The sequence below is a fragment of the Balaenoptera borealis genome (assembly GCF_965194805.1).
Source record: "Balaenoptera borealis genome assembly, chromosome: 6".
Taxonomy (NCBI): domain Eukaryota; kingdom Metazoa; phylum Chordata; class Mammalia; order Artiodactyla; family Balaenopteridae; genus Balaenoptera; species Balaenoptera borealis.
In genome coordinates this window covers 125,209,088-125,234,100 of record NC_138863.1, presented here as the reverse complement: position 1 = coordinate 125,234,100, position 25,013 = coordinate 125,209,088, and the positions used below count along the sequence as shown (strand labels likewise).

Genomic DNA, 25,013 nt, shown 5'->3' with positions numbered 1-25,013 from the left:
CTTTTTTGTCTGGCTTCTTTCACTGAGCATAATGTTTTCAAGGTTCACCCATGTTGTAACATGTATTAGTACCTCATTCCTGTTTATGGACAAATAATATTCCAGTGTGTGGATAGACCACATTTTGCTTACTTATTCATCAGTTGATAGACATTTGGATTGTTTCTACCTTTTGGCTGTTATGTTTTCATTTCTTTGGGGTATATATCTAGGCGTGAAATTGCTGTGTCAAATAGTAACTCTGTATTTAACCTTTTGAGGAATTTCTAGACTGTTCTAAAGTGGCTGCATTATTTTATATTCCACCAACAGTGCTAGAGGGTTTTGATTTCTCCACATCCTTGCCAATACTTGTTATTACCTGTCCTTTTGATTATAAGCATCCTAGTATGTGGGAAGTGATATCTCATTGTGGTTTTGATTTGCATTTCCCTAATGACTAATGACGTTGAGCTTCTTTTCATGTGGTTATTAGACATTTTGATATCTTCTTTGGAGAAGTGTCCATTCAAATAATTGCCCAGTTTTTAATTGGGTTATTTGTTGTTGTTGTTTTTTACTCTTGGGTTGTAATAGTTTTTTTATATATTCTAGACATAAATCTCTTATCAAATATGTACTTTGCAAATATTTTCTCCATTCTAGGGATTGTCTTTCACTTTCTTGGTAATGTCCTTTGACATTATGCACATTTAAAAATTTTGATGATGTCCAATCATCTGTTTTTTTCTTTTGTTGCTTGTTCTTTTGGTATCATATCTTAAGACACAATTGCCAAATCCAAGGTCATGAATATTTATCCCTATGTTTTCATCCAAGAGTTTTGTGGTTTTAGCTCTTGCATTTAGTCTTTGGTCCACTTTGAGGTAGTTTTTGTATGTGGTGTGAGATAAGGGTACAAATTATTTTTTGTTTGTGGCTATCCAATTTTCCCAGCATCTTTTGTTAAAGAGGCTATTCTTTCCCATTTAATTGTCTTGGCACCCTTTTTGAAAATCCATTGACCTTAGTTGTATGGGTTTATTTCTGGGGTCTCAATTCTATTCCAATGATTTAGATGTCCATCCTTACGTCAGTAGCACACTGTCTTCATTACTTTTATAGTAACCTTTGAAATAGGGAACTGTGAGTCCTTCAACTTTGTTCTTTTTTAGGATTGTTTTTGCCGTTCTGAATCTCTGGAATTCTGATAGAGATTATGTTGAATTTATGGATCAGCTTGAGAAGTATTGCCATCTTAATAATATTAAGTCTTCCATTCCATCGACATGGAATAAATAAATTCCATTTATGTAGGTCTTTAATTTCTTTCAATGATCTTTTGCAGTTTTCAGAGTGTAAGTTTTACACTTCTTTTATTAAATGTATTGCCAAGTATTTTATTCTTTATGATGCTATTGTAAATGGAATTGCTTTCTTAATTTTATTTTTGGATTGTTCATTGCTAGTGTGTGGAAATACAATTGAATTTTGTATATTGATCTTATATCCTGCAAGTTACTGAACATGATTTTTAGCGGATGTCTTAGAATTATCTACACACGAGATCATGTCATATGTGAATAGAGCCAGCTTTACTTCTCCCTTTCCAATCTGGGCGCCTTTTCTTTCATTTTTTTGCTGGGGGCATTTTTACAGGTTTATTACAGATTTCCCGCAGGGAGCTTTCTTCACAGGGCAGGCTGGGCGGCTGCTGAGTGTCTGAATGAAAGGGGCAGGCAGAGCCTGTTTGACTCAGGACAGTTAAGACCCTGCAGTTCATCTACAGCCACATTCCTCTCACATTGCTTCACACAGCTAAGGTTTTTTTTTAAACACACATCTTTAAAGAACTAAGAAAACTTCTATGAATATGATTAATGATGTGAAAATATGTTTACCTCAGGAATACTTAAAGCAACCACTCTTTTTTTGTTTTAATTAATATTTATTGGAGTAGAGTTGATTTACAATGTTGTGTTAGTTTCTGTTGTACAGCGAAGTGAATCAGTTATACATATACATACATCCACTCTTTTTTAGATTCTATTCCCATGTAGGTCATTACAGAGTACTGAGTAGAGTTCCCTGTGCTATACAGTAGGTCCTTATTAGCTATCTAGTGTGTATATGTCAATCCCAATCTCTTAATTTATCCCTGCCCCCTCCTTTCCCCCTTGGTAACCGTAAGTAAAGTGGCCACTCTGATTCAGTTCTGCATAATGCAGAGCTTCCCTCTGCCCCAGTTTTCTGCTCCCCTAACATCCAGGAATGTCCGTGTCAAAGGTATATCATATCTGTGTATTTTTTCCTTTTTTGATTTCTCCATGGTTTTGCAGCAGAAACACACACGGGAATATGGAAAAATCTTCAAGTCTCACTTTGGTCCTCAGTTTGTAGTATCTGTTGCAGACCGAGACCTGGTGGCTCAGGTGCTCCGGGCAGAGGGGGCTGCGCCCCAGAGAGCCAACATGGGGTCCTGGCAGGAGTACCGAGACTTACGGGGCAGATCCACCGGGCTCATCTCCGCGTGAGTATGTGAGGCCAGGCTGAGCCACGAGCAGGAGCGGGGAGCCCAGGGACCCCCCCCTCCCTGAACGCTGGGCTCCTAAAACCAGCTATTAATAAAGCACAGAACTCCCAGTGGAATAGTATCAAAAGAGCCTCACGTGTGATCTCCTAAAATCTCCTAAAACCCTCTGGGAAGAGATGTGGTGGCAGGGACAAGGTGGGGATCCCACTAGCCGAGTGATGGAGAGGAGCCATTTTTCAAGGAACGCTTTGTGGCTTTAGGTGTCCATTCGGTGACCACTGAGGGGGTTGAAGCTCACAGAGCCCATCTGTGCACAGGGGTGAAGGTGGTGAACTGTTTTAGGAGACCTCCAGGAGGGGCTGCGAACTTCAGCATTGATTGCCATGTGATGGCGTTCCTGCCTTATAACAGGCTGTGGTGATTATACACCTCTGAGTCTTCCAAGAGTGAATTGGTACAGCCTCAGGCAGGGAGGAGAAAACAGAGCATCTGCAGATCCCCTGGTCCAAATCCCTTTGGTTTAGAAATTCTATTTTTGGCTCTTTTGATATACATGTCCTTACACATGAACTGGGGAGTAATACCATCACTCCCCTCTCTTTGCAGTGTCTGTCCTGTCTTCATCCCATTTGGACTGGCAGATCTTGTTGACTCTTTATTGCTGGGAAATGTTTGCAGAGATACTCTGAATTCCTTCCTAGAATATCACTATAAGTAAGGTTATTTGGAATTCACTTTATTCTAGGGAGGGTGAACAGTGGCTCAAGATGAGAAGTGTGTTGAGACAAAGAATTCTGAAACCGAAAGATGTGGCCATTTTTGCAGGAGAAATCAACCAAGTTATTGCTGATTTAATTAAAAGAATCTACTTCCTCAAGAGCCAGGCAGAAGATGGGGAGACTGTGACCAACATCAATGACCTTTTCTTCAAATATTCAATGGAAGGTAGGTGAACTCAGGAGGTGGGGAAGATGGAAGAATGGACATTTACCAAAATATGGTTGTTATCACTCATTGAGCATCTCCTACGTCCCAGACAATGTGCTAAGCCCCATACATACGTACATGTAATTGTCACAGTGCTAATGGAACCAGGTTGACCGACACTTTCACAAATGGGGGAACTGAAAAACTAACCCCCATTTTTAGTGGCAGAAACTTAGTTTCAAATTGAGGTCTCTGTAACTCAAGAACCATGCTCCTAATTACTACACATTTTGTTTTAGCACAGTTTGAAAAGCAACAGGGGTCTAGAGGGCATGTACTATAATCATTCTAGCTTTTAAAATCCATGTTAGATGGGTAGCACATTCCCATGGTTCAAAAATCAAACCCAAAAAGTACTCATGGAAAAGTCTCCCCCTCTCCTGACCCAGCTAGGTCACCAGCTTCTTCAAGGGATATTTTATGTACATACAAAGAAATACGTGTGAGTATTCTTTATACTTAAAAAAAAAAAATGGTAGCATACCAAACATTTTTTCTGTACCTGGGTTTTTGGAGAATTCTATTAGCTTTCCCATTTTTATTTTTATTTATTTATTTATGGCTGCATTGCGCGTGACATGTGGAACTTCCCTGACCAGGGATGGAACCCAGGCCTCCTGCAGTGGAAGCGCGGACCACTGGACCACCAGGGAAGTCCAGATTTCCCATTAAAAAAAAAAAAAGTTTCTTCAAATTTAATTTTTACGTTAACTTTTTAAAGTTCTGGTATTAATGCTCTCTAAAAATAGTAACAAAATCAACAGAGAAGTGAGTTGTAAACACACTGCAAAATCCTGCCCTTCCCTGGTTCACAGAGGCCCTTTCCTCTGCCTCCTTAGCTCGTCCTGGGGCTCCCCGATGTGCAGCCAGGAGGAGCCACCTTTCAACTCCCCAAAGTTGGGCAACTGGCTGAAAGGTTGGGAGTTCTGCCTTGTGGGTCTTGAACAGACTGTTGAGCTGAGGGTGCACTGAGGCAGAGGGTTCGTCAGCATTGAACCCACAGCGCCCTGGGGGTCAGGACCTGGTAGAGAAAACCTCATGGGTAGGCACCTGGACCACTTTTTTTTTTAATTTTTATTTTTTTGGCTGCACTGCGAGGCTTGTGGGATCTTAGTTCCCCGACCAGGGATGGAACCCAGGCCCCCTGCAGTGGAAGCGAGGAGTCCTAACCACTGGACCACCAGGGAAGTCCCTGGACCACTTTTGAAAGTTACATTTATGGCCAGGTATCGTATGTTGATGCTGTGAATAATCTAGAAGAAGAAGAAGAAGGGTTGTAACCTCTCTCCTGCGCAGGAGTGGCCACCATTCTTTACGAGAGTCGTCTGGGCTGCCTGGAGAACAGCGTCCCGCAGGCGACGATGGACTACATCGAGGCCCTGGGGCTCATGTTCTGCACGTTCAAGACGTCCATGTACGCCGGTGCCATCCCTAGGTGGCTCCGCCCGCTCATCCCCAAACCCTGGCGGGAATTCTGCAGGTCCTGGGATGGACTCTTCAAATTCAGTAAGAGAAGAGTCAGGGCACCTTTTATAGAATTAGATGGACCTGACTTTCCTCCTAGTTGTGTATCTAACACTCACACAGACAGTGGGTATTACTGCAGGGGATACCCCAATGGAGTTACATGCTATTTGTACTCAAGAACTTTTAGATTGGTTTCTCAAATGAGCAAAAAGCACGTGGGTTGTGACCACAAGTAATGTGACAGATTTCTCACTTTAAAAAAAAATAAATTTATTTAATTTATTTATTATTTTTGGCTGCATTGGGTCTTTGTTGCTGCGTGCAGGCTTTCTCTAGTTGTGGCGAACGGGGGCTACTCTTTGTTGCGGTGCACAGGCTTCTCCTTGTGGTGGCTTCTCTTGTTGCAGAGCATGGGCTCTAGGTGCGCGGGCTCAGTAGTTGTGGCACGCAGGCTCAATAGTTGTGGCTCACGGGCTCTAGAGCGCAGGCTCAGTAGTTGTGGCGTGCAGGCTTCAGTAGTTGTGGCACACGGGCTCAGTAGTTGTGGCACGTTGGCTCAATAGTTGTGGCTCACGGGCTCTAGAGTGCAGGCTCAGTAGTTGTGGCACACGGGCTTAGTTACTCCGCAGCATGTGGGATCTTCCCGGACCAGGGCTCGAACCCGTGTCCCCTGCATTGGCAGGCGGATTCTTAACCACTGTGCCACCAGGGAAGCCCTGAAGAGGCGATTCTTAACCAAAACTTCTTTCAAAAGAAACACTGTTTTCAAACAGGCCAAATCCACGTTGACAACAAGCTGAGGGACATACAGTGCCAAATGGACCGAGGGGAGAGAGCGAGAGGGGGCCTGCTCACGTACCTCTTCCTCAGCCAGGAGCTGACACGGGAGGAAATCTACGCCAACCTGACCGAGATGCTGCTGGCCGGCGTGGACACGGTGAGCTCTCAGCTCTCCTTTCTTCTCAGCAGAGCACAGTTAAAGCTGGGGGCCTTTCCGAGGAATCCGACAGATGGCAGATACTTTAAGAGGACCATGCTTGTTTGTACTAGCTGAACGTCTGCTTCACTGCTGAGGGTCTCCAGGAGAAAACTCGACCTTTTTTCTTTTCTTTAATATAAACTAAGGTGCACGATGAATTCTGTAAATAACATAACCCAATTCTATTACCACACACACAAAGTAGCAATATGTTTTAAAGTTTAAAATCATTCCTGATTTGCAAACATTTCTCCATTGTTTCATAATATCAGAAATGAAGGGACTTCCCTGGCAGTCCAGTGGTTAAGACTTCCCCTTTCAATGCAGGGGGTGTGGGCTCGATCCCTGGTCGGGGAGCTAAGATCCCCCATGCCTTGCGGCCAAAAAACCAAAACATAAAACAGAAGCAGGATTGTAACAAATTCAATAAAGACTTTAAAAATAGTCCACATCAAAAAAACTTAAAAAAAAAAAAAAAGAAATGAAGAGGGCACAGACATTAAAAACCCTCTTATTTATCATTTAAAATATTCCGGGCTATGGAGAACTTCCCAGTTCATTTGATAAAGTCAGCATAACTTCAAAACCTGCTAAAGAAATCATAAAGAAAGAAAAGTTTAATAAGCAGTTTGACTTATGAATATGTACATATATCAATTTTAAATCCTAGTGAATAGATTCAGTTAGTGTAGCAGATGAATAATACACTATGACCAACGAGGGCTCAATATCAGAATGAAACAAAGCATTGCCCATTGATTTGGAGGGAATTCCATACCCTATTACTAAGTGAGAAATGAAGATGCAGAAAAGCGTGTACATCCTGTGTTCCCGTTAGTAAAACAGTGGCCCCCATCCCATCTGTCCGTGTGCACGTGTGTATCGCTAAGTGACGGCTGGGCGTGGAGGAAAGTATGGACCCTGCACCCTGGACGGTTAACGTGGGTTCCTGGGCTGGGGCAGGGCTGGCACAGTGGTGTGGAAGCCAAGTTCCTTCCAAAAACTTACGTATAATCTGATACATTTACTCAAGTATAAAAAATGATATACTTGTGGGTATATGTACAGAAAAAGTTTAGAATTTGCTAAAAGAAAGTGGTGAAATAAGAAAAAGAAGGGCCAGGCTTTTGGTAATTGGTGGAAGAAAAGTCAGTTGAGTGAAATAATGAAGATTAAGACAGTAAATTTGGTGATTTACTGTGTCTCCAACGCACATCTGTAAGCACCCTTCTGTTCACACGGAATCCTCTGAGGTAGGTGTTATTGTCTTCATTTAACAGGTGGGAAAATGAAACAGCTAATCTTGCCTCAAGGTTTTTCCTTCACAGGAGTGCTTCCCGGACTTGAGGAAAGCACAAATCTCCTTTTTAGAGGTAGACAAAAACCCCACGGTTGACATTTTTATTATGAAGTCACTTAAACATGTAAAAGCAAAAAAACTTCACATAAATTCATTATTCTTATGGATCGTCTTCAACAATAAAGCAAAAAGTATATGAATTAAATACAAACTAATCAATGCGGTCAATGCAAGCGATGAAAGTTCTGATTAACCGTGTGAATGTGACAGCGTGGGTTTGCTTGAGTGGAGAAGCAATGATGGAATGACGGCCTTGTATCTAAGCTGATTCAGATGCATGCTACTATTGCCCTCTGGTGGTAACTCAGAGCATCACCGTGAGATGGAGGGCAGAGAGGACTCTTACCTACGTGAAGGGAACATCAGGAGAAAAACTCTTGAAACTTCATGCTGAGTTTTTAAAATGTTATTTTAAAAAGCCAACTTCATTGCAGCATAATTTATGCACAATAAACCGCATCCATTTAAACGGTACAATTCGATACAGATTGTTGACTGATACAGGATAAGCACAGATGCAATCATTTTTGAAACCAGCACTGCAGTTAAGATCCTGGACATTGCTACCACCTCTGCAAGTTCCTCACCCCCATTTCAGTCCATCCCTCCCATACTCTCCCCCACCCCTGCAACTGCCTTCTGACACTGTGTCATAACAGTTTGCATTTTTCTAGAAATCAGTTTGCATTTTTCTAGAAATTTATATAAATGGAATCATACGGTATGTATTTTGCGTCTGGCTTCCTTCACTCAGCAAAATGATTTTGAAATTCATGGATGTTGTTGCCTGTAAAAGTAGTTTATTCTTTTTTATTACTGAATAGTATTCCATTGTATGGCTATATCACATTTGGTTTTTCCATGAAAATGTGATTTTAATAGAAGTTTTCTGTTCTCTTCATAGGAAGCATCTAAGTTATTTCCTTATCATTTATAAGGAAGAACTTGCACGTTACATTGTATATTACAGGAAAACTTGCCCTCTAAAAATACGTAATATCTATTAGAGGGAAATAACATCAAGATGGCCTACTTAAGTTAGATTTTTTTAGATGAAAGAAAGGACACTTATACTGTGGAATTTCCTTGTTTACAAGAGTGTGAACTACAGTCACATAGGTAATAGTACTGATTTTAATGAAAATCTTGGAATCCAGGGTATAAAATAGAATTATTTACTCTCAATAACCAGAAATGTAATTCTTCAGTTTAGGAAGTGGAATAAACAATGATACTGCTTTGTGCAAATGCCATTCAATCCTTATATGCTGCTTTGCTTGGTAAGTGCATGGGAACGATGAGTGGACCAGTAATAGTCCTGTGACCACCCCCTCCCATCCCCCTCTCCCTCATCTCCTCTAGATTAGGGCAACCAGAGCAGCCCTTGCCCAGCCATGGGCTTGCAGGATGCCGTTCTCAGGCTGATGGGCAGCCTCAGGTCCTTTCTAGCAAAACTCAGGTGACCCTTGTAGAGAAGGTCGAAGAAAGTTCTAGGCACAACTTCCAGGCTTGACCAGCATTCCTACGTGCTCTCAAACTCCACGGAAGAGGAGGCAGATTTCTCTTCAATGATTTTAAAAAGTTCCAAAATAATTTTTCCTGTGGCTCTTCATTGAAAGAGCCCTTGAATCCCAACGTTGATGTCACTTTCCAAAAATCTCTGTTAGTTTTTTTCCAGGAGGAGTTAAGGGAGATCATCTTTTGTTTCAGTAAGACATAAAATGCTCCGATGGACTTATATGGGCATGGCTTTGCACCTGTGCTTATTCTCCCATGACTTCACATCCGATGTTGCCTGCACCTGAAATCTTTGATTTTACTCACCCATGTGCCTGTGTCTGCCGGTTTCTTTATTAGACATCGTTCACTTTGTCCTGGGCAGTGTATCTCCTCGCGAGGCACCCGGAAGTGCAGCAGACCGTGTACCGGGAGATAGTGAGGAATTTGGGGGAAAGGCATGTTCCCACGGCTGCAGACGTCCCCAAAGTCCCACTGGTCCGAGCTCTGCTTAAGGAAACCTTGAGGTAAAAGGCTCACCAAAATTCATGTCAAAAACCGTGTCCGTTAAGTCTCTGATTCTTTATCACAATGAATGTGCTTTTGACTTAAAAACTGGGTCCTAAACCAATACTCCAGCGACTCTCGGTGGCAGAAATGTTTAGGAAGGAGGGACTCATGACCATTTTATTTCCTCTCTGCCCTCGACAGAGCAGCAGAAAGGCTATTCTGTTTTACAGTTGGAAATATTCATTTCTTCATAAAGATCTTTAGAGCCATCCTCGAACTTTGTGCTCACTCTAGACATTTGTTTCATCAACTGTTTGCCAGTGTGCTCCTCTGAGGATAAAGCAGAGCAAGACTGACTGTCAGGAGAATGTTCTGGGCTGAGTGGCCAGTTACTAGACGTGCTTGCTGTGCTCCTTGTGTGAATCTCCTAGTCAGGGTGGAGACACCAAGTAGTGAGGCTTGTTTACTTCCGGACAGGACTTTACTGACCCTGGGAAACGCCAGAGCGTGAGGGATGCGGGTGGTCTTGGGCAGGCTTGGGTGGGAGGTGGGATTAGGTGACTAGGGAAGGTTCTTCCTCCTGTGAGGCTCAGGATCATGACCACAGCATTCCTCTGCCGTGGCAAGGAGCAAAGGTTATTCACAGAGTACACACTAAAATAATGCTTTTACACCTGACTTGATAATGATATTTCAAGTTGGATTGCATCTTCCATCTTCAGCATGCTGTTTAATCTCAAAAAAAAAAAAAAAAAAAGAAGAGAGAGAGAGAGAAAGAAAGAAAATAGCCAGCTGTGTGTTAACTGGTATTTGTCAATTAAAGTTTATTCAGAGTTTTCGTAGGATCACTTCCCAGAGAATCCAAAAACTGATGTAGCATTTCTCAGAATCTATTTCTTGGAGCCCTGAGTCCTATGAACTATTCCTTGATAAAGGGGTCCCATACTTGCATAGATTTCAGAAATTCAGCATTATTCCTCTTGGGACTTCCCTGGTGGTGCAGTGGTTAAGAATCCACCTGCCAATGCAGGGGACACAGGTTCGATCCCTGGTCGGGGAAGATCCCACATGCCGCGGAGCAACTGAGCCCGTGTGCCACAACTACTGAGCCTGCGCTCTAGAGCCCGTGAGCCACAACTACTGAAGCCCGTGTGCCTAGAGCCCGTGCTCCACAACAAGAGAAGCCACCACAATGAGAAGCCCGCGCACCGCAACAAAGACCCAACACAGCCAATAAATAAATAAATAAATTTATTTATTTAAAAAAAAAAAGAATTATTCCTCTTGGGAGCACAGTAGCATTTTAAAGGCTTTGCTTTGTGTTCTATAAATTTTTTTGACTGTTGAAGCCCCAGAATACTTGCTGGGCAAAGCTAGGGAGCCCATGAAGATCCTTGCAAGATTTCCTGGTTGAAACTGTACCGTGTGTTACTTTTTAGAAAATGAAAATGGCAATATATCCAGACTTCTAAATGTTTAGTAACGTATTTTGAAAGTCACCACTCCCGTCCCGTCCCCGTTGGCTCTTTCTAGGCTGTTTCCAGTGCTGCCGGGGAATGGCCGGGTCACCCAGGAAGATCTGGTTGTTGGCGGGTATCTGATTCCCAGAGGCGTGAGTTTGGCGGACATGGCCGGGCTGGGCTGAGCAGGGGCGGTTGGATTGGAAATTTGCTTCCATGTTTCAGATGTCCTTGTACCTAAGCAAATATCTGTAGATGTCCTTTTCTTCTGCATATATTTTTATGATGAAGATGGGGCTTTAGGAGCAAGGAGATGTGGATTGTGTGATACTGCTCTGGCAAAAACAAAGGCAGATATTTCTGTAGCTCACAGGCCTATTCATCCCTCCCTCCCCCCCGGAGGCCCCGTGGAAGCAGCAGTTCCCTCCAGGGAGAGTTTCTGAAGGACTTGAATTGCCTTCTCTGTGGCTGCATTGATGTCCTTTCCGGGTAGGGTGTGAATTGAAGGGGGACCTGCCATCCTGGGTCTGCATGGCCTCTTGGGCCCTTACATGACACCTCCTGGCCCGGAGCATCTCTGGAGGGTCGGTCCAACTGGGGCTGTGGCCTCTGCTCTGCTTTCCCTTGATTAAGTTCTTTATTACTTTTCTGGTGAAAACGGTTTGCTCAGACCCAGCTGGCCCTCTGCCACTATGCCACCTCCTACGAGGATGAGAACTTCCCTCGGGCCAAGGAGTTCCGGCCTGAGCGCTGGCTGCGGCCAGGAAACCTGCGCAGGGTTGACAATTTCGGGTCCATCCCCTTCGGCTACGGGGCTCGAAGCTGCATCGGGCGGAGGATTGCAGAACTGGAGATCCACCTCCTCGTAATCCAGGTAGGGCCTGGGGGCTGGGCACCCGCCTGCGGGCTGGGCTTCGTCTAGGTGACTGGGTTCCGTTGGATCAAGACTTAGGGGAAAACAAGGAAAGAGGATTTTGAAAACTTTCAGAGCTTCCTGTTAAATCCCTTTTATGTGTTAAAATGCCTCCCCTCCCCCTGCAGTAGCCACCTCTAGCCCCATGGCCGCCTGCCTTGTTTCTTTCCTCCTTGGAGTCACATGGGCAGAACTGGGTTTTGTGTGTGTGTGTGTGTGTGTGTGTGTGTGTGTGTGTGTAGCGGGGGTGGGTCGTTACAGGAGCCCAGGCACTCCCACAGGGGCTCTGCAGAGAGTCTAGTGGAAAGTGTCCAGCAAGCGGCCCTCAAACATTATGGGCCATCCCGTCACCAGGAGATCCTCGAAATCAGGCTCCTGCGCCCCGGCCACAGAGAGAGTCACTTGGTGGGTCTGGGATGGGGCTCTGGGCGATTCTGATGTCAGTGGTCCATGGGCTGCACTCGGTCTAAGGAAGTGCACATGGTGGGGCATGGGGGCATCTCTACTCCTGCTGGTGGCCGCGTCTGCTGTTCAAGCCCCGGCCTCCCAGGCCTCCTCCCTTCAGAGCTTGTCACTGTCACCGTCACCATGGAGGAAGTCACGCTCACCCCCTGACGCCCCCTCAGCACCTCATTTTCTGTGAATCAGCCTTTTAAACAGAGAGATGGCTCTCAAGCTTGTTTGGGTTTCGAAACATCAGGAAGGCCTGGTTTTGGTGAGAGAATACCTTACATGCAAATCTCTAAAGGCTCAAGTGTTTACTTTTGCGCTTGTACAGTATCTGAGTTCAGGCTGCAGCAGGAACTAAATAATGTCTGAAGGAAATTTTATGAAAGAAAAGCCTGCAGTAGAGAAACTTCTATCCATTAGCCTTTCCTGCAGATTTGGGGAACCTGCCATGGAAAACCTAGGCCCAAGGCTCGGGAGCTACTGTCATTGACTCCAGGCTTTGGGAGCACGAGGGGATGACCTGGGGACCCATCTCCCCATTTCACTGATGAGGAAGCTGAGGCTCAGGGAGTTGGAGCCACTTGCCACGGTTGCAGCGTGGCAGGTGCAGGGCACGAGGCACGTGTCCTGTCTCCTGCCTGCATTTCCCCTCATGTCACCGAGGTGTTTCCCGCAGGCCGGCAGAGCCCAGGGCAGAGCACTCAGGGGTTGGGACCTTTATGGACGATGGCATCAGAGAGCGTAAGGGATGGGGAAGCCCGGCTGGCCTGTGGGGGATTGTGGGCATGGGGGGATGGTGGGCATGGGGGGCAGGCTCGGAGGGCTGGAGGAGGTGAGGGGCCACGGCCAGGGAGGTGGGTGGGGAGGACACCAGCTGGGCCCCCCTGGCTCTGGTGGGAAAGCTCCAGGGACCTGGTGAGACCCGCAGAAGCGGGCGCCGGCCTGTCCCTCGGTCGTCCCACCTCTGTGGGCACACGGCTGGCTGCAGCCCTCCAAGGCGAGAGGCGTCCCTTCCAGGGCAGCTGTCCCGGGCAGCGGTGGGCCCCATGGACGCTGGCCAGGCCCAGTCATGCCCGAGGTGGGAGGCATCTCGGTGTGGAGGATGGATTCCAACCCCAGCTCTGCCAGTTTGCGGTTCCGACACCACGGGCGGGCCTCTCAGCCACTCTGAGCATGTTTCCTCCTCCACAAAATGGGCCAGATACCTGCCGAAGACTTAGATAAAATGTACAATTTACTAGAAAAGGTGTAAATTACCCAAATTGACTCAAAAGAAAGAGAACAGACCTTGAATACACTGAGTCAGTAGTAAAAATACCTACCCACCAAATGTTCCAGACCTAGACAGTTTTATTGGCACGTTTTATCAAACCTCCAATGAATGGGTGATCATTATCTTATACAAATAGAAAATAGAAAAAGGAAGTCTCACTTTTATGAGACTTGTATAACCTTGAGAGTCATAACCTGGAATGGATAAAATAAGAAAGAAAAACTACAGGCCAATCTGATTTATGAACAAAGATGAAAAATACATTAAATGAAAAATTGGCAAGCCAAATCCAGCAATGTATGGACCAGAAATGCACCGTCACCAAATCAGGTGTGTTCAGGAATGCAAAGATGGCCCACCTCAAGACAGAATTCACCACAATGACAAATTAAGGGAGAAAAATTTTATGACCCTCTCCCAAAATAATTGATAAAATTCAACACCCATTCATGAAGAAACTCTCTTAGCACACCTGTAATGGAAGGGCTTTCCTTAAGCAAATAAACAGTGTCTATCCCAACAAAACAGCGACTTATGCCTGTGGCCTATGGGAAGGTTTGGCTTTAATGCTGCAATATTAATGTGTTTCCTTGAAATCAGGAACAAGACATTCATATTGCATGGAGAATGGTTAGAAGATACACCCTTACTCCTTGGGAATTGGAGACTTGAGGTGGAAGGGGGGCCTTGTTTTTTTGCTTTTACATCTCCTGTGTAGTTTTCATTTTTCAATGAGCATGTACTGCCACTCAGAAAGGAAAAAGGCCCTGTGGGATGTTGGCCATGGAGTGAGGAGACCTGTGTGTGATTCTTTCTTCTGCCACATGGGAATGCGCGAGCAGTCCTGTGAGGTCAGAACAAAGGGTCAGAGATTAGATGTTGAGGTGAAGGCACCTCGATGACAGAATGTTCTAGAGCTGCCTAAATACAGGTCATTCAGCTTGGCTCTCTAACAATGACAAAGTAACGATTTTAGCCCGTGTCTTCAACGCAGCCCTTCTCCCTGCATGACCTCCAGTCCCGGAGCCCCAGCTCACCCAGAGGACACATCAGTGGGTCTTGCTGCTTTACCTGGGAGACCAGGCTGGAGAGTCAGGGTGGGCTGGGGCGTCTGCATCCCATGTGACAACATAGGTTCTCCAGCACTGATGCTCTCTTAGGAGGTTGGAGTAGGGGAGGGACGAATGGCTGGTCTGCTACCCTGCACTGTTCCCACCGGCTCTTGAGCGAGGCCCTGCCTCCCCTCCAGGAACCAATGTAGTTTTGACAGAGGTCCTTAGAGCAGGTTGCCTTTTGTTTTCTAAGCCTAGAGGTGACTTTGAAAATCAAGCCTTGGCCATTCGTTGGGGAGATTAGTGCTTGAGGCTGGTGGATACTTAAGTGTTCTTTAAAACTTCCCCGTTTCACCCTGAGAGGTAGGGCTGCTTCTCCTTTTGAACTGCAGAAGTGAGAAATGGAATCAAAGGTGAAAATGAAGAATATTTAAATTAAAGACAGTAATGGATGAAGTCTGACAGCTGTGCCCCTGCTGTGTCCATACCACCACTGAAGTGGCTGCAGATTCCAAACCAGCAGGAATGCTGGAATTTCACTTTGTTCCTCTTTCCTCCTTGCTCCTTTGATTCCTTCTTTTTCTAGACCTACAGTGGAAGTAATACAGTTAGAACTTTGAACTAGCTAATAAAGTGTAAGTCATTTGAGCATTCTGTTACTGAACAAAGTTCATGTGCCCGACGCACAGTGAGGCCAAACAAACCAAAATGTCAGAGTTTCAAGCAGAGAAAGGTTTATTGCAGGGCCAAGCAAGGACATGGGTGGCTTATGCCCCCCAAACCCCGAACTCCTTGATGGTTTGTGGGAAGAAGCTTTTATAGGCAAAATTTGGGGTAAGGGCTGCAGGGCTGATTGGTTGGTGGTGAGGTCACAGGGCGGGGCTCCAGGAATCTTGTGCTCATCCTGAAGTTACCATCCTCCACTTGGGTGGGGGCCTTAGCTCTGCAGAAGTGCTCAAAGATACTGTAATGTATATTTCTTGAGGAGGAACCAGAACCCTGCCCCAAGGCTGCACTATTGTTTCTTGACTGCTCCTCCCTTGTTTCTGCATCCCCTCCCTTCCCTAATTAGTAACTGCTCGAGTCCCCTCTTTGGAACTCAGGGAAGGTCAAGGAAGTCGTATGAAGCCTATTTCCTCCAAGCAAGAAATGGGGGACATGGAAAGGTTTTTGTGTCCAGGAGCCCCACAGGGTCCTGCTCAGTTTAAATTCTGATTGTGTATCTTTTGTCCCATGGGCCTTGTTGCTCAGAGGACATGCTGGACTCCTGTATAGGACCTGATGCCCTGTTTCCCACATCTCTCGTTCCCTCGGCTCCCTGCAGCCGGGGCTGTGACAGGGGTATGGGCACTCCAGCAGGACTGTGAATTTTCTGCTTCCCAATTTTGAAGTCCTTCTCTCTCTCTTTCTCTTCTTAGTTGCTTCAACGTTTTGAGATCAAAATATCTCCTTGGACTAAAACTGTTCATGCAAAAACCCATGGGCTTCTGATGCCAGGGGAGCCCATCCACGTGCGTTTTGTTAACAGAAAGTGAGCCTGGCGTTTTCACCCAGCTGCCAGACCGACACACACCAGGTGTTCGTGGGCCACAGATGATGGTGGGGGAGAAAAGGATCCCTTCTGGGGGCTGTCTTGGTTATAAATTGGCCTCCTGGTTTCTGGGAGACTGAAATCTTTATGCAAAGTAATGTGAGAAGATTGCTTTACTTTTGCATACCAGAGTTGCGTTTTTTTGGAGAAACAGCTGTTGTGAAGCCAGTGGCACTGAATTCTCATGCCTCATATGGTATCTTACCCTTGGACTCACTATTCACTTACCATAGTCTCCTCTGCATGTGGGCCAGGAAATGTTGGCGTACACATAGATTCAGGGCTTGAATATACCTTCTCTAATACTGCATCCGGGACTGCCCATTAGGATACAATTCCAACTTCTTGTTTTTAATTTGAAGAGGAAACATTAAGAGACCTCTGTAGAACAGACCTGTGGTTGCCAGGGGGGAGGGGAGGTGAGGGAGGGAAGGATTGGGAGTTCGGAATTAGCTCTATAGTCCAGGGAACTATATTCAATATCCTGTGATAAACCATAATGGAAAAGAATATGAAAAAGAATGTATATATGTATAACTGAATCACTTTGTTACATAGCAGAAATTATCACAACACTGTAAATGAACTACAATAAAATAAATTAGAAAAAAAAAAAGGAATGCCTCTCTAATACCGTAATTATGGGCAGAAAACACCCAGGCGACAGCAAGCCCCAGATTTAGATCCTGCAGCAGGGCTCCGAATTAAAAGGACCATATTCTTATTTTCTTTCTCCAAACTAATGTTTCTTTTTCTAGTCATAGCTCCTAAAGAAGTTGAATATTAGTTTTTTGGTTTGAAAGAAATAATCAATAAGAAATAAAACTCCTGGGGAAGTCAAGAATAATCAGGTTTTCTAACCGAATCTAAGTGCTCAGCAGATGTATAAGAACTGAAAATCTGAGGATGTGAAATTTCATTGCCTACACTGAGAGAAATGAATTAAACAAACACTGTGGAAAACAGTGTAACTTTAGAACATTTTTATTTCAAGGAAAAATAAATATGTAAATGGACATGCTATAGACAAAATCATATTTTTATCTTCATAGTCTTATTTTAAATATCCAAACTGGAAATGTGATCCAGCTGTTGGTGCTGACATAAGGCTCTGACTGAATGCCTGGGCGCCTAGGAGCCTTCGAATGATCTGTTGCTGCTCATGCCACCTGTTGGTCGCTAGTAAAAAACACAATTTTATAACATTCTCTCTGTGCCTTCATGCTTGAGACCTCTTAGTCTCAATTCCATAAATCTCTTTACATAATCCTTACCCCCAAATCACTTTCCTACGAATATATACCATAAATCTTTCTTCCCCTCTTTAGTTGGTCATGCTGCAAAGTAATCCTTAAATAAAATAGAAATAGTATCAGTTTCACATACCATTTTTGTTTGAGTATATAAAGCGTGATGACGGAATAACTTTAGTGTGAGTGCTGTAAAAATATGTAGAGTTAAATATGAAATTCTGTCATGAACTGAAAAAATGTTGGATTCCTTTGAGTTAGCAGTATATATATTAAATTTTATAAACTAGATACAATTTTATTCTGTTTGAGACTGAAATTTAAAAATATTGAGACTCACCAGGAAACTTGAGGTGAACTCTTATTCTACAAGGTGACCCTCTAGTGAAGTGTGGCCCTGCCCAGGGATGGGCACAGCCAGGTGGGTCGTACCTGAGCCAACTTCTTGGTCTTCACGGACAGAGAGAGAGGCAGCCGGACCTTAGGAGCCTCCTGGTGTGACCAGCGGGACATGCATGGCACCAACTGCGAAGCATTCTTGCCAAAGAAAGTGAAATCGAATCAGTTAAGTCTCTAGATCCACCAGTTTATAGGAAATACAGGGTATAGAGGGGCATGTTAAAATTCCATGCGGATGCAATCAGCAAAATCCAGCCCATAGGAAAGTCGACAGGACAAATAACTTTTTTTTTCCCCAACAAATAAGTGACAAGAAAAAAGAAAAAGAAGAAGGGGGAACTGTTATAGATTAAGAGATTTAAAGGATAATTAGGGAAATTTGAACAATGTGTATTTGATGATATTAAGGAATTATTGTTACATATTGTTGCATTAACAAGAGAGATCTCATCTCTTGGAGGTATTCCTTAAAGATATAAATATGTAATGTTTATGGATGGAATGTTATGATATCTTGGATTTGCTTTAAAATAACCCAGCTTGCTGTGAAGGGTGGGTAATGTGTGTGTGTGTTAGTTGGGGGAGGGCTGGGGGAGGAAAAGATGAACCAAGATTGGCCCGATGTTGATAAGTGTAGAAGCTGGGTGATGGGTACCTGGAGGATTCATGCCTCCATTCTCTGCTTTGTGTCCGTGTGAACGTTTCCATAATAAAAAGTGTCTTCAAAAACCAAAGACTTGATTGCCTAATAATCTCAGTGTTCATTTCTTTTTCAAACTGTTTACAAACCAGCAAAACTGACTGTAAATTAGGTTCTTCAGGGAGCTATACCTTCTCTTTCAATAGTTGTTAGAAACCATCGATTTAACTACCTAAAGTACAATTGTTGTGCTCAGATTTGAGTGACCTGCCAGACAGGGGTCAGCTAGCCCTCGTAGCTGAGAAGCCAAGGCACGGCACAATTCCAGGGGTATTAGTAAGGAAAGGGGAGCAGGGCTAGGTGCTGCCACCAAGGAGTGGTGAAGTTGGTAAAAACTGTTGGGTAGCTAGTCAGACACGAGCGGGTGCTGCCCCATCCTGGAGGGGGTCCTCTCTCCCGGACCCCCACTGCTAATCAGAGCACGCCCAGAGATCCTCCCTCCTCCAGCCAAGGACCACCGCTGAGTTTCCAGGCTTATCAAGACTAAGCAGGATAAAATCGCCAACACAGGTTGGTGCAGGGGCACCAAGACCTAAAAAGTGACTCAAAGTAACCCAGGGTCCATTATGCCGTATTTATAATAAATTAGCATGGCGTTTTTTGCCCCGCCCCTCCCCCCGTGCATTTCGCTTGGGTGCTTCTCGGTGGTAAGCACCTGCGCAGTCAGAGAAAGGTCATATAACCTAAAATTGTCAATCAACTTGTCAGTCAAATGACGTAGGGCGTGGGGAGGGGCTTTCACCACTCTGATAAACCCACCTCTGCCCTGACTGCAGGGCTGATTCTGGAGAGCGTACTTCTGCTCTGCTTAATAAAACTCGCTGCCTAGACCTGCTCTCTGTCTCTTGACTGAATTTTTTCCCTGGAGAGGACAAGAACCTAGGAATCGCCAGTCTGCCGGTAATAAAACCACTGGTTGTGGGACAGTAGAGGGTGGTGAGGCCTGCGGAGTGCGCTCCCTGCAGGAAGGTTTTCAAACTCCATTGCTAAAAATGTGCTGGTCAGACTGAAGGGGTCAGCAACTGGCCAGGCTGAGAGACGGCCAAGGCAAGGGGTTCCCCCGGAGGCCCAGGAGCCATGCCCACGGGGGCTGTGGTGGGCAAAGCAACAGGCAGACCGGGGGGAGCTGGGGCCGGTCACCAAACTGAAGGAAGAGCTGACCAGCCAGGAACCAGGAAGCACTGTCCAAGGGCCTTGGCTGCAGCATCTCTGAGTGACCGGCATCCCAGCTGGAGGGTCCCCTTCCCCAAGGCGTTTGACTGGCTTGCCTTGTGATCCACAGGTGCCCTGACCAAAGGAGGAGGGGGGCGGTGGGAATGCCCAGCTGGCAAAACCAGAGCTGCCAGCAGACCGGCATCCCCAGCTCCTGGCTGGGCAGAATTCTCAGGGTGAGACTGAAAACAACCTACCCTCTCTCACGTCTGTCCCTTCGAACCAGTGCTGCGGTCACTTCTAGCCTCAGATGAAACCTTGGGCAGTTTTAATACGTTTTAGATCACTGCTAGAAAAGGAACAAGCCTCCAGTTACTTTTAGCCACCGTGACCCTCTCAATTACGGATGAAAACGTCCAGTCCGGTGTAAATAAACATCCCAGAACCTCGTGTAAAGTTGGGCACTTCCACTCCCCCAGTTCCGGGCAGCTCCGCCTGGGAGCCTGGGGAGGGGCCGGGGGAGGTTGGCTCCTTCTCCCTTTTCTGCGTTGCTCCCCCCCGCAGCCCTCAGGCTATCTGTCTTCTCTGAGTTTGGAGCTGTCAGGAGGAAGCAGGGCGGGAAGCTTGCTCCCGTCTGATGCAGGAGACCTGGCTTCAGGCTCGCTGGCCTGGGCGGGTGTGCAGAGCTGACTCCCCCCACCCCGCACCCCCCCCCCCCCCCCGCTCCTCTGGGGTTTCCTAAATGAAAACGTGCAGCTGCAGTGCCTCTCCTCCAGGTGGCTTCGTGACTGTTCCCTCCGCCCTGGGCACCCAGCCTGGGCCCCATGGCCCCTCCCAGCTCTCCTCCTGGCCAGAATCTAATGCCCTGCCTGACTCCCTGTTGTCCCCCACCCTAGTGGGTGTCATTTCCTCCCGTGTGTCCAGTGCTGCGTGGGCACACTTTCGGGTGGTGGGAGCTGGGCTCAGGTCTCCGGAGCCCGCAGACTCCAGGCAAGGGGGATCAGGCTCCCTCTGAGTGGCTCTGGAAGCCCCCCTCACTCAGCTGGGGGAGGGGAATGTGGGGTCCCTGCCACCCACTGCTCTATTCGCGGCTGTTGCAGCTTATCTGAAAAGAGACATTCTGGGGAGGGGGGGGAAGGTCCTGGTCCCTTGGTCACTGCTCCTGTCCACAGAGCTGGGCCTGGCTTTGAGCTGATGCCAGGGATAGGACCGGCCCCCACTGGATGCCAGCCGCCGACACAGAAGTATGCGCCTGGGCTTTCTGGCTCTGGCAGACCAGGGGCAGCGCCGGTGTAGAATGGACCCTGAACCCTGCCTGGAGTGGAGTAGGGTTGGGGTGGGGGGCAGTTCCTGACAGCTGCTTAGAGCCCCATGTCTTCTAGTTCTGCAAGCTTTTCATTTAAAGTGCTAATTTAATTGTACTGGGATCTGCATGATGCAGAGACTTGCTCTGTGGCCTCATACAGGGTTAACTTATGAAAATGTTCCATGATGCTTGCTGGGTGCAGGGTTCCACATCTGTCTTATTATGCCAGGCTTGCTGTTGTGCTGTTGAAAACATCTGTATACTTCCTAATGTTTGCCTATCCATCACTGAAAGTGGTGTATTAAAAATTCCCACTCTAACATATGTATATGTATAACTGATTCACTTTGTTATAAAGCAGAAACTAACACACCATTGTAAAGCAATTATACTCCAATAAAGATGTTAAAAAAAAAATTCCCACTCTAATTGTGGAGTTGTCAGTTTTTGCTTAATATAGCTTGAGTTCATGTCATTAGATGCGTCCGAGTGTTGTTTTATCTTCCTGGTGAACTGTTCCATTTATCATTATGTGGTAATGCTCTTGGTCCCTCCAGGTACTTTGGCCTTAAAGTCTATTTTTAATCTGACAGTGATTTAGCCATCCCAACCTTACTTTATAATATTTACGTGACATTTCTATTCCCATTAGTTCCCATCTCCATACAGTCTTTTACTTTCAATCATATAGTTTTCTTTTGTTTTAGATGTGTCTCTTGTAAACAGAGTGTAGCTGGATTTTTAAAAAATCCCACTTGGTGATCTCTGTCATTTAACTCTTTTTAAAAAAAATTTATTTTATTCAAGTATAGTTGATTTACAATGCTGTGTTAATTTCTACTGTACAGCAAAGTGATTCAGTTATACACATGTATACACTCTTTTTCATATTCTTTTCCATTATGGTTTATCACAGGATATCAAATATAGTTCCCTGTGCTCTACAGTAGGACCTTGTTGTTTATCCATTCTCTATGTAATAGTTTGCATCTGCTAACCCCAAACTCCCACTCCATCCTTCCCCCACCCCCTGTCATATAACTCTTAACCTTTGTTGTGGTCACTGATACATTTGAAATTATTTTTACCTTTTTATTTTGTGCTTTCTCTTTATCTCCTCCTCCTCTTTGACTCTCCTTTCCTGACTTTTTGTTTTTTTATAAATTTATTTATTTATTTCTGGCTGCGTCGGGTCTTTGTTGCTGCGCACAGGCTTTCTCTAGTTGTGGCGAGCGGGGACTACTCTTTGTTGCGGTGCGCGGGCTTCTCATTGCAGTGGCTTCTCTTGTTGCGGAGCACGGGCTCTAGGCATGCGGGCTTCCAGTAGTTGGGGCACGTGGGCTTTGTTGCTCCGCGGCATGTGGGATCTTCCCGGACCAGGGCTCAAACCCATGTCCCCTGCATTGGCAGGCAGATTCTTAACCACTGCACCACCAGGGAAGCCCTGACTTCTTTTTGACTGGATCGAGTTGTCTTTCCTTTTCCCCTCCCTACTGACTTGGAAATTATGCATTCTATTTCTACTCTTTAATGATTACGCCTAAAATTTTAACACACATGCTTAACAAAGTCTAAAATGACTTCGTATCTCTGCTTCTTCTTGAAGGTCACCCCCTTCTGTCTTATGTTTTTGTCGTCCAGTATTTTAGTTTCACCTTTCCTAGCCTCTATATTACTCATTATTGTAATTATGGTTTTATATAGTAAATACTCATTTATTTCCTGCATCTCGGATCTTCCTTCTGGTTTTAATTTCTTTCTTCCTGAAGTACGTCACTTAGAAGTTCTAGAAATAAAAATCTGTTAGTAGTAAACTCAATTTTTTCCTGGAAGTCTCTTTATTTTGTGCTCATTTTTGTCATGTTTTCAAATTTTATATAAATAGTGCACACTGTATCACTCTGCAACCTGCCTTTTTTCTCCTCTCAGTGTTGTTTTAAGTGAGTTACTCATGTTGTTACATGTAGCTCTGTTTCTTTCATTTTAACTCTTTATAGTATTTCATTATATTAATACAGCACAATTTATCTATCTGTTCTCTTGGAAGAAGACTTTTATTTTTTATATCTTCAGAATTTTATCTTTTTCTTCTGGTACGTTGTAGAAGTTTACAATCGCAACAAGTATGTATTTATTCTCAGTTTTATAAATACCAATCATCATAGCTTGAAATTAATCATGCATAATCACTCATCACAAACAAATGAAGTACAATCATCCACAATCCTACGAGGTGCATCCACTTAAAATTGCATCTAAAATTGATTTATCCTTCATCAATTAAAAACGTTTTATAAATGCAATAGGAAAAATATTTCCAGATTTGTGAAACGAAATGGGGACCAACACTCAGTAGAAGTAATTAACAGAGAGGATCACACATTTTAAAAACCTCAGGAACAAAATGTGCAATAGAAATTTAGAAACTAGTTTTCTTTTGTCAGCCAAATACAACATTATAAACAACAGCTGCATCTGATCCAGAAATTTCCTGTTACTTGGACTCCTGTCAACAGAAGAATGCAGAATTATTCTATTATAACTGGTTGGATCATGAACTATTAGCAATTCCAACTGGTTCATTTAGATGTTTTTTTTTTAGTTATGTTCTTACAATTTCTAGTTAATACAGCATATCTAATTATAATAATTTAACTACTTGGAAAGTTAAAGTACATACCAGGAAGGAACATGCCTAGAGAAATACAAACACAATTAAGAAACATAATGTTTTCAACTTGGAAGAAGACTTTCAAGAGAATTTATTTTATAATTATATAAATTATAATTATATTTATTTTATAATAGAAAATATTTATTTTATAGTAGAAAATAATTCTATTTATTTTATTTTTTGGCCACACCATGCAGCATGTGGGATCTTAGTTCCCTAACCAGGGATCGAACCCGTGCCCCCTGCATTGGAAGCATGGAGTTTTAACCACCGGACTGCCAGGGAAGTCCCTCCATTTATTTTATAATTTATTTTATGATAACTATTATAATTGTATCTTTATTGTGAAAAATTTCAAACAACCATCATAAATAGAATAATGAACCCTGATGTATCCAACCTCAACAAAAGTCAACTCATAATCAATCTGGCTTTCTGCATATTTCCACTTACTAGATTATTTTGAAGCAAACCCTACACATAGTATCATTACATCTGTTAATAAACCATAAAGATTATTAAAAGAAAAACCTCATAATACCATAATAACACATAAAAATTTAATGATTCATTATTATTATTAAATATCCAGTCCATGTTCAAACTTGTAGTTGTTTCATGACTATAATTTAAAAAATAGTTTGAATCAATTCAAATGATACCCAATCACTGAGACTGACTGATATGTCTCTTAAGTGTCTTTTAGGGTTCTCTTTATCTTCCTCTTTTTTCTTTCTTTTTCAAGATTTCTTTGCAATTTATTTGTTGAAGAAACCAGGGTGTTTGTCCTGTGTAATTCCCCACAATCTGAGCATTGCTGACCTCATCCTGCAGTCTCACTTAGCATGTTCTTCTATCCTCTGTTTGTCCTGTACATTTGTAGCTAGAGCTAGAGGTCACCTCCTTCTTGAGTCATTTAGTTGAGTATAAAACTCTCTATTAATGGTTATTTTTTCTCAGCATTTTGAAGATATTATTCTGCTGTCTTTAGGCTTTGGTTATTGCTATTGAGAGGTCTGAGGTCAGTCTATCCATACTTTGTAGCAATTTATCTTTTCTCTCTGGCTGTCCTTGTCCTTAAAGTTCTCCAATTTCATTATTTTTATTTCTCTTACTTACAGCTCATTATACTCCCTAAATTAGAAGATTCGTGTCCTTCATCAATTATGGAAAATTCTCAGCCATTATCTTTTTGAAAAACTGTTCTTTCTCCTCTTCTTTCCATACATTCCTTCAGGAACTTCTATTAAGCAGAAGTTGGACCTCTCATTCTGTCTTCCATGTCTCTTATCTTTTCTTGCAAAATTTCCATCTCCATCTCTCCCGAGTGGCACTCTCAGGAATTTCTTCAGACTTATTTTCCAGTTCACTATTGCCCTCTTCAGCTGACTTGTCCATTGAGTTTTCCATTTCAATAACCATTATTTTCCATCCTATAAACACTATTTGGTTCATTTTTAAGCAAGCCTAGTAATATATTT

General features: G+C 44.1%; 1 protein-coding gene across 4 annotated transcripts in view; it reads left to right on the top strand.

Moving 5' to 3' along the window:
* The window catches only part of CYP27C1 (cytochrome P450 family 27 subfamily C member 1), a 28,846-nt gene extending 8,783 nt beyond the window's left edge, over positions 1–20,063 (top strand). Inside the window, exons 2-9 of one of the 4 annotated variants that reach the window (XM_082396641.1) lie at positions 2,392–2,509; positions 3,338–3,457; positions 4,796–5,005; positions 5,740–5,903; positions 9,163–9,329; positions 10,846–10,924; positions 11,443–11,646; positions 15,879–20,063. In XM_082396641.1, the coding sequence (XP_082252767.1) occupies positions 2,392–2,509; positions 3,338–3,457; positions 4,796–5,005; positions 5,740–5,903; positions 9,163–9,329; positions 10,846–10,924; positions 11,443–11,646; positions 15,879–15,995 (1,179 nt within the window). In that variant the 3' untranslated portion in view covers positions 15,996–20,063. Of the gene's footprint in view, positions 1–2,318; positions 2,510–3,257; positions 3,458–4,795; positions 5,006–5,739; positions 5,904–9,162; positions 9,330–10,845; positions 10,925–11,442; positions 11,647–15,878 lie in introns of all 4 variants that reach the window. The other 3 variants (XM_082396640.1, XM_082396639.1, XM_082396642.1) reach the window with 3 other exon arrangements.
* The last annotated feature ends 4,950 nt before the right edge of the window (positions 20,064–25,013 follow it).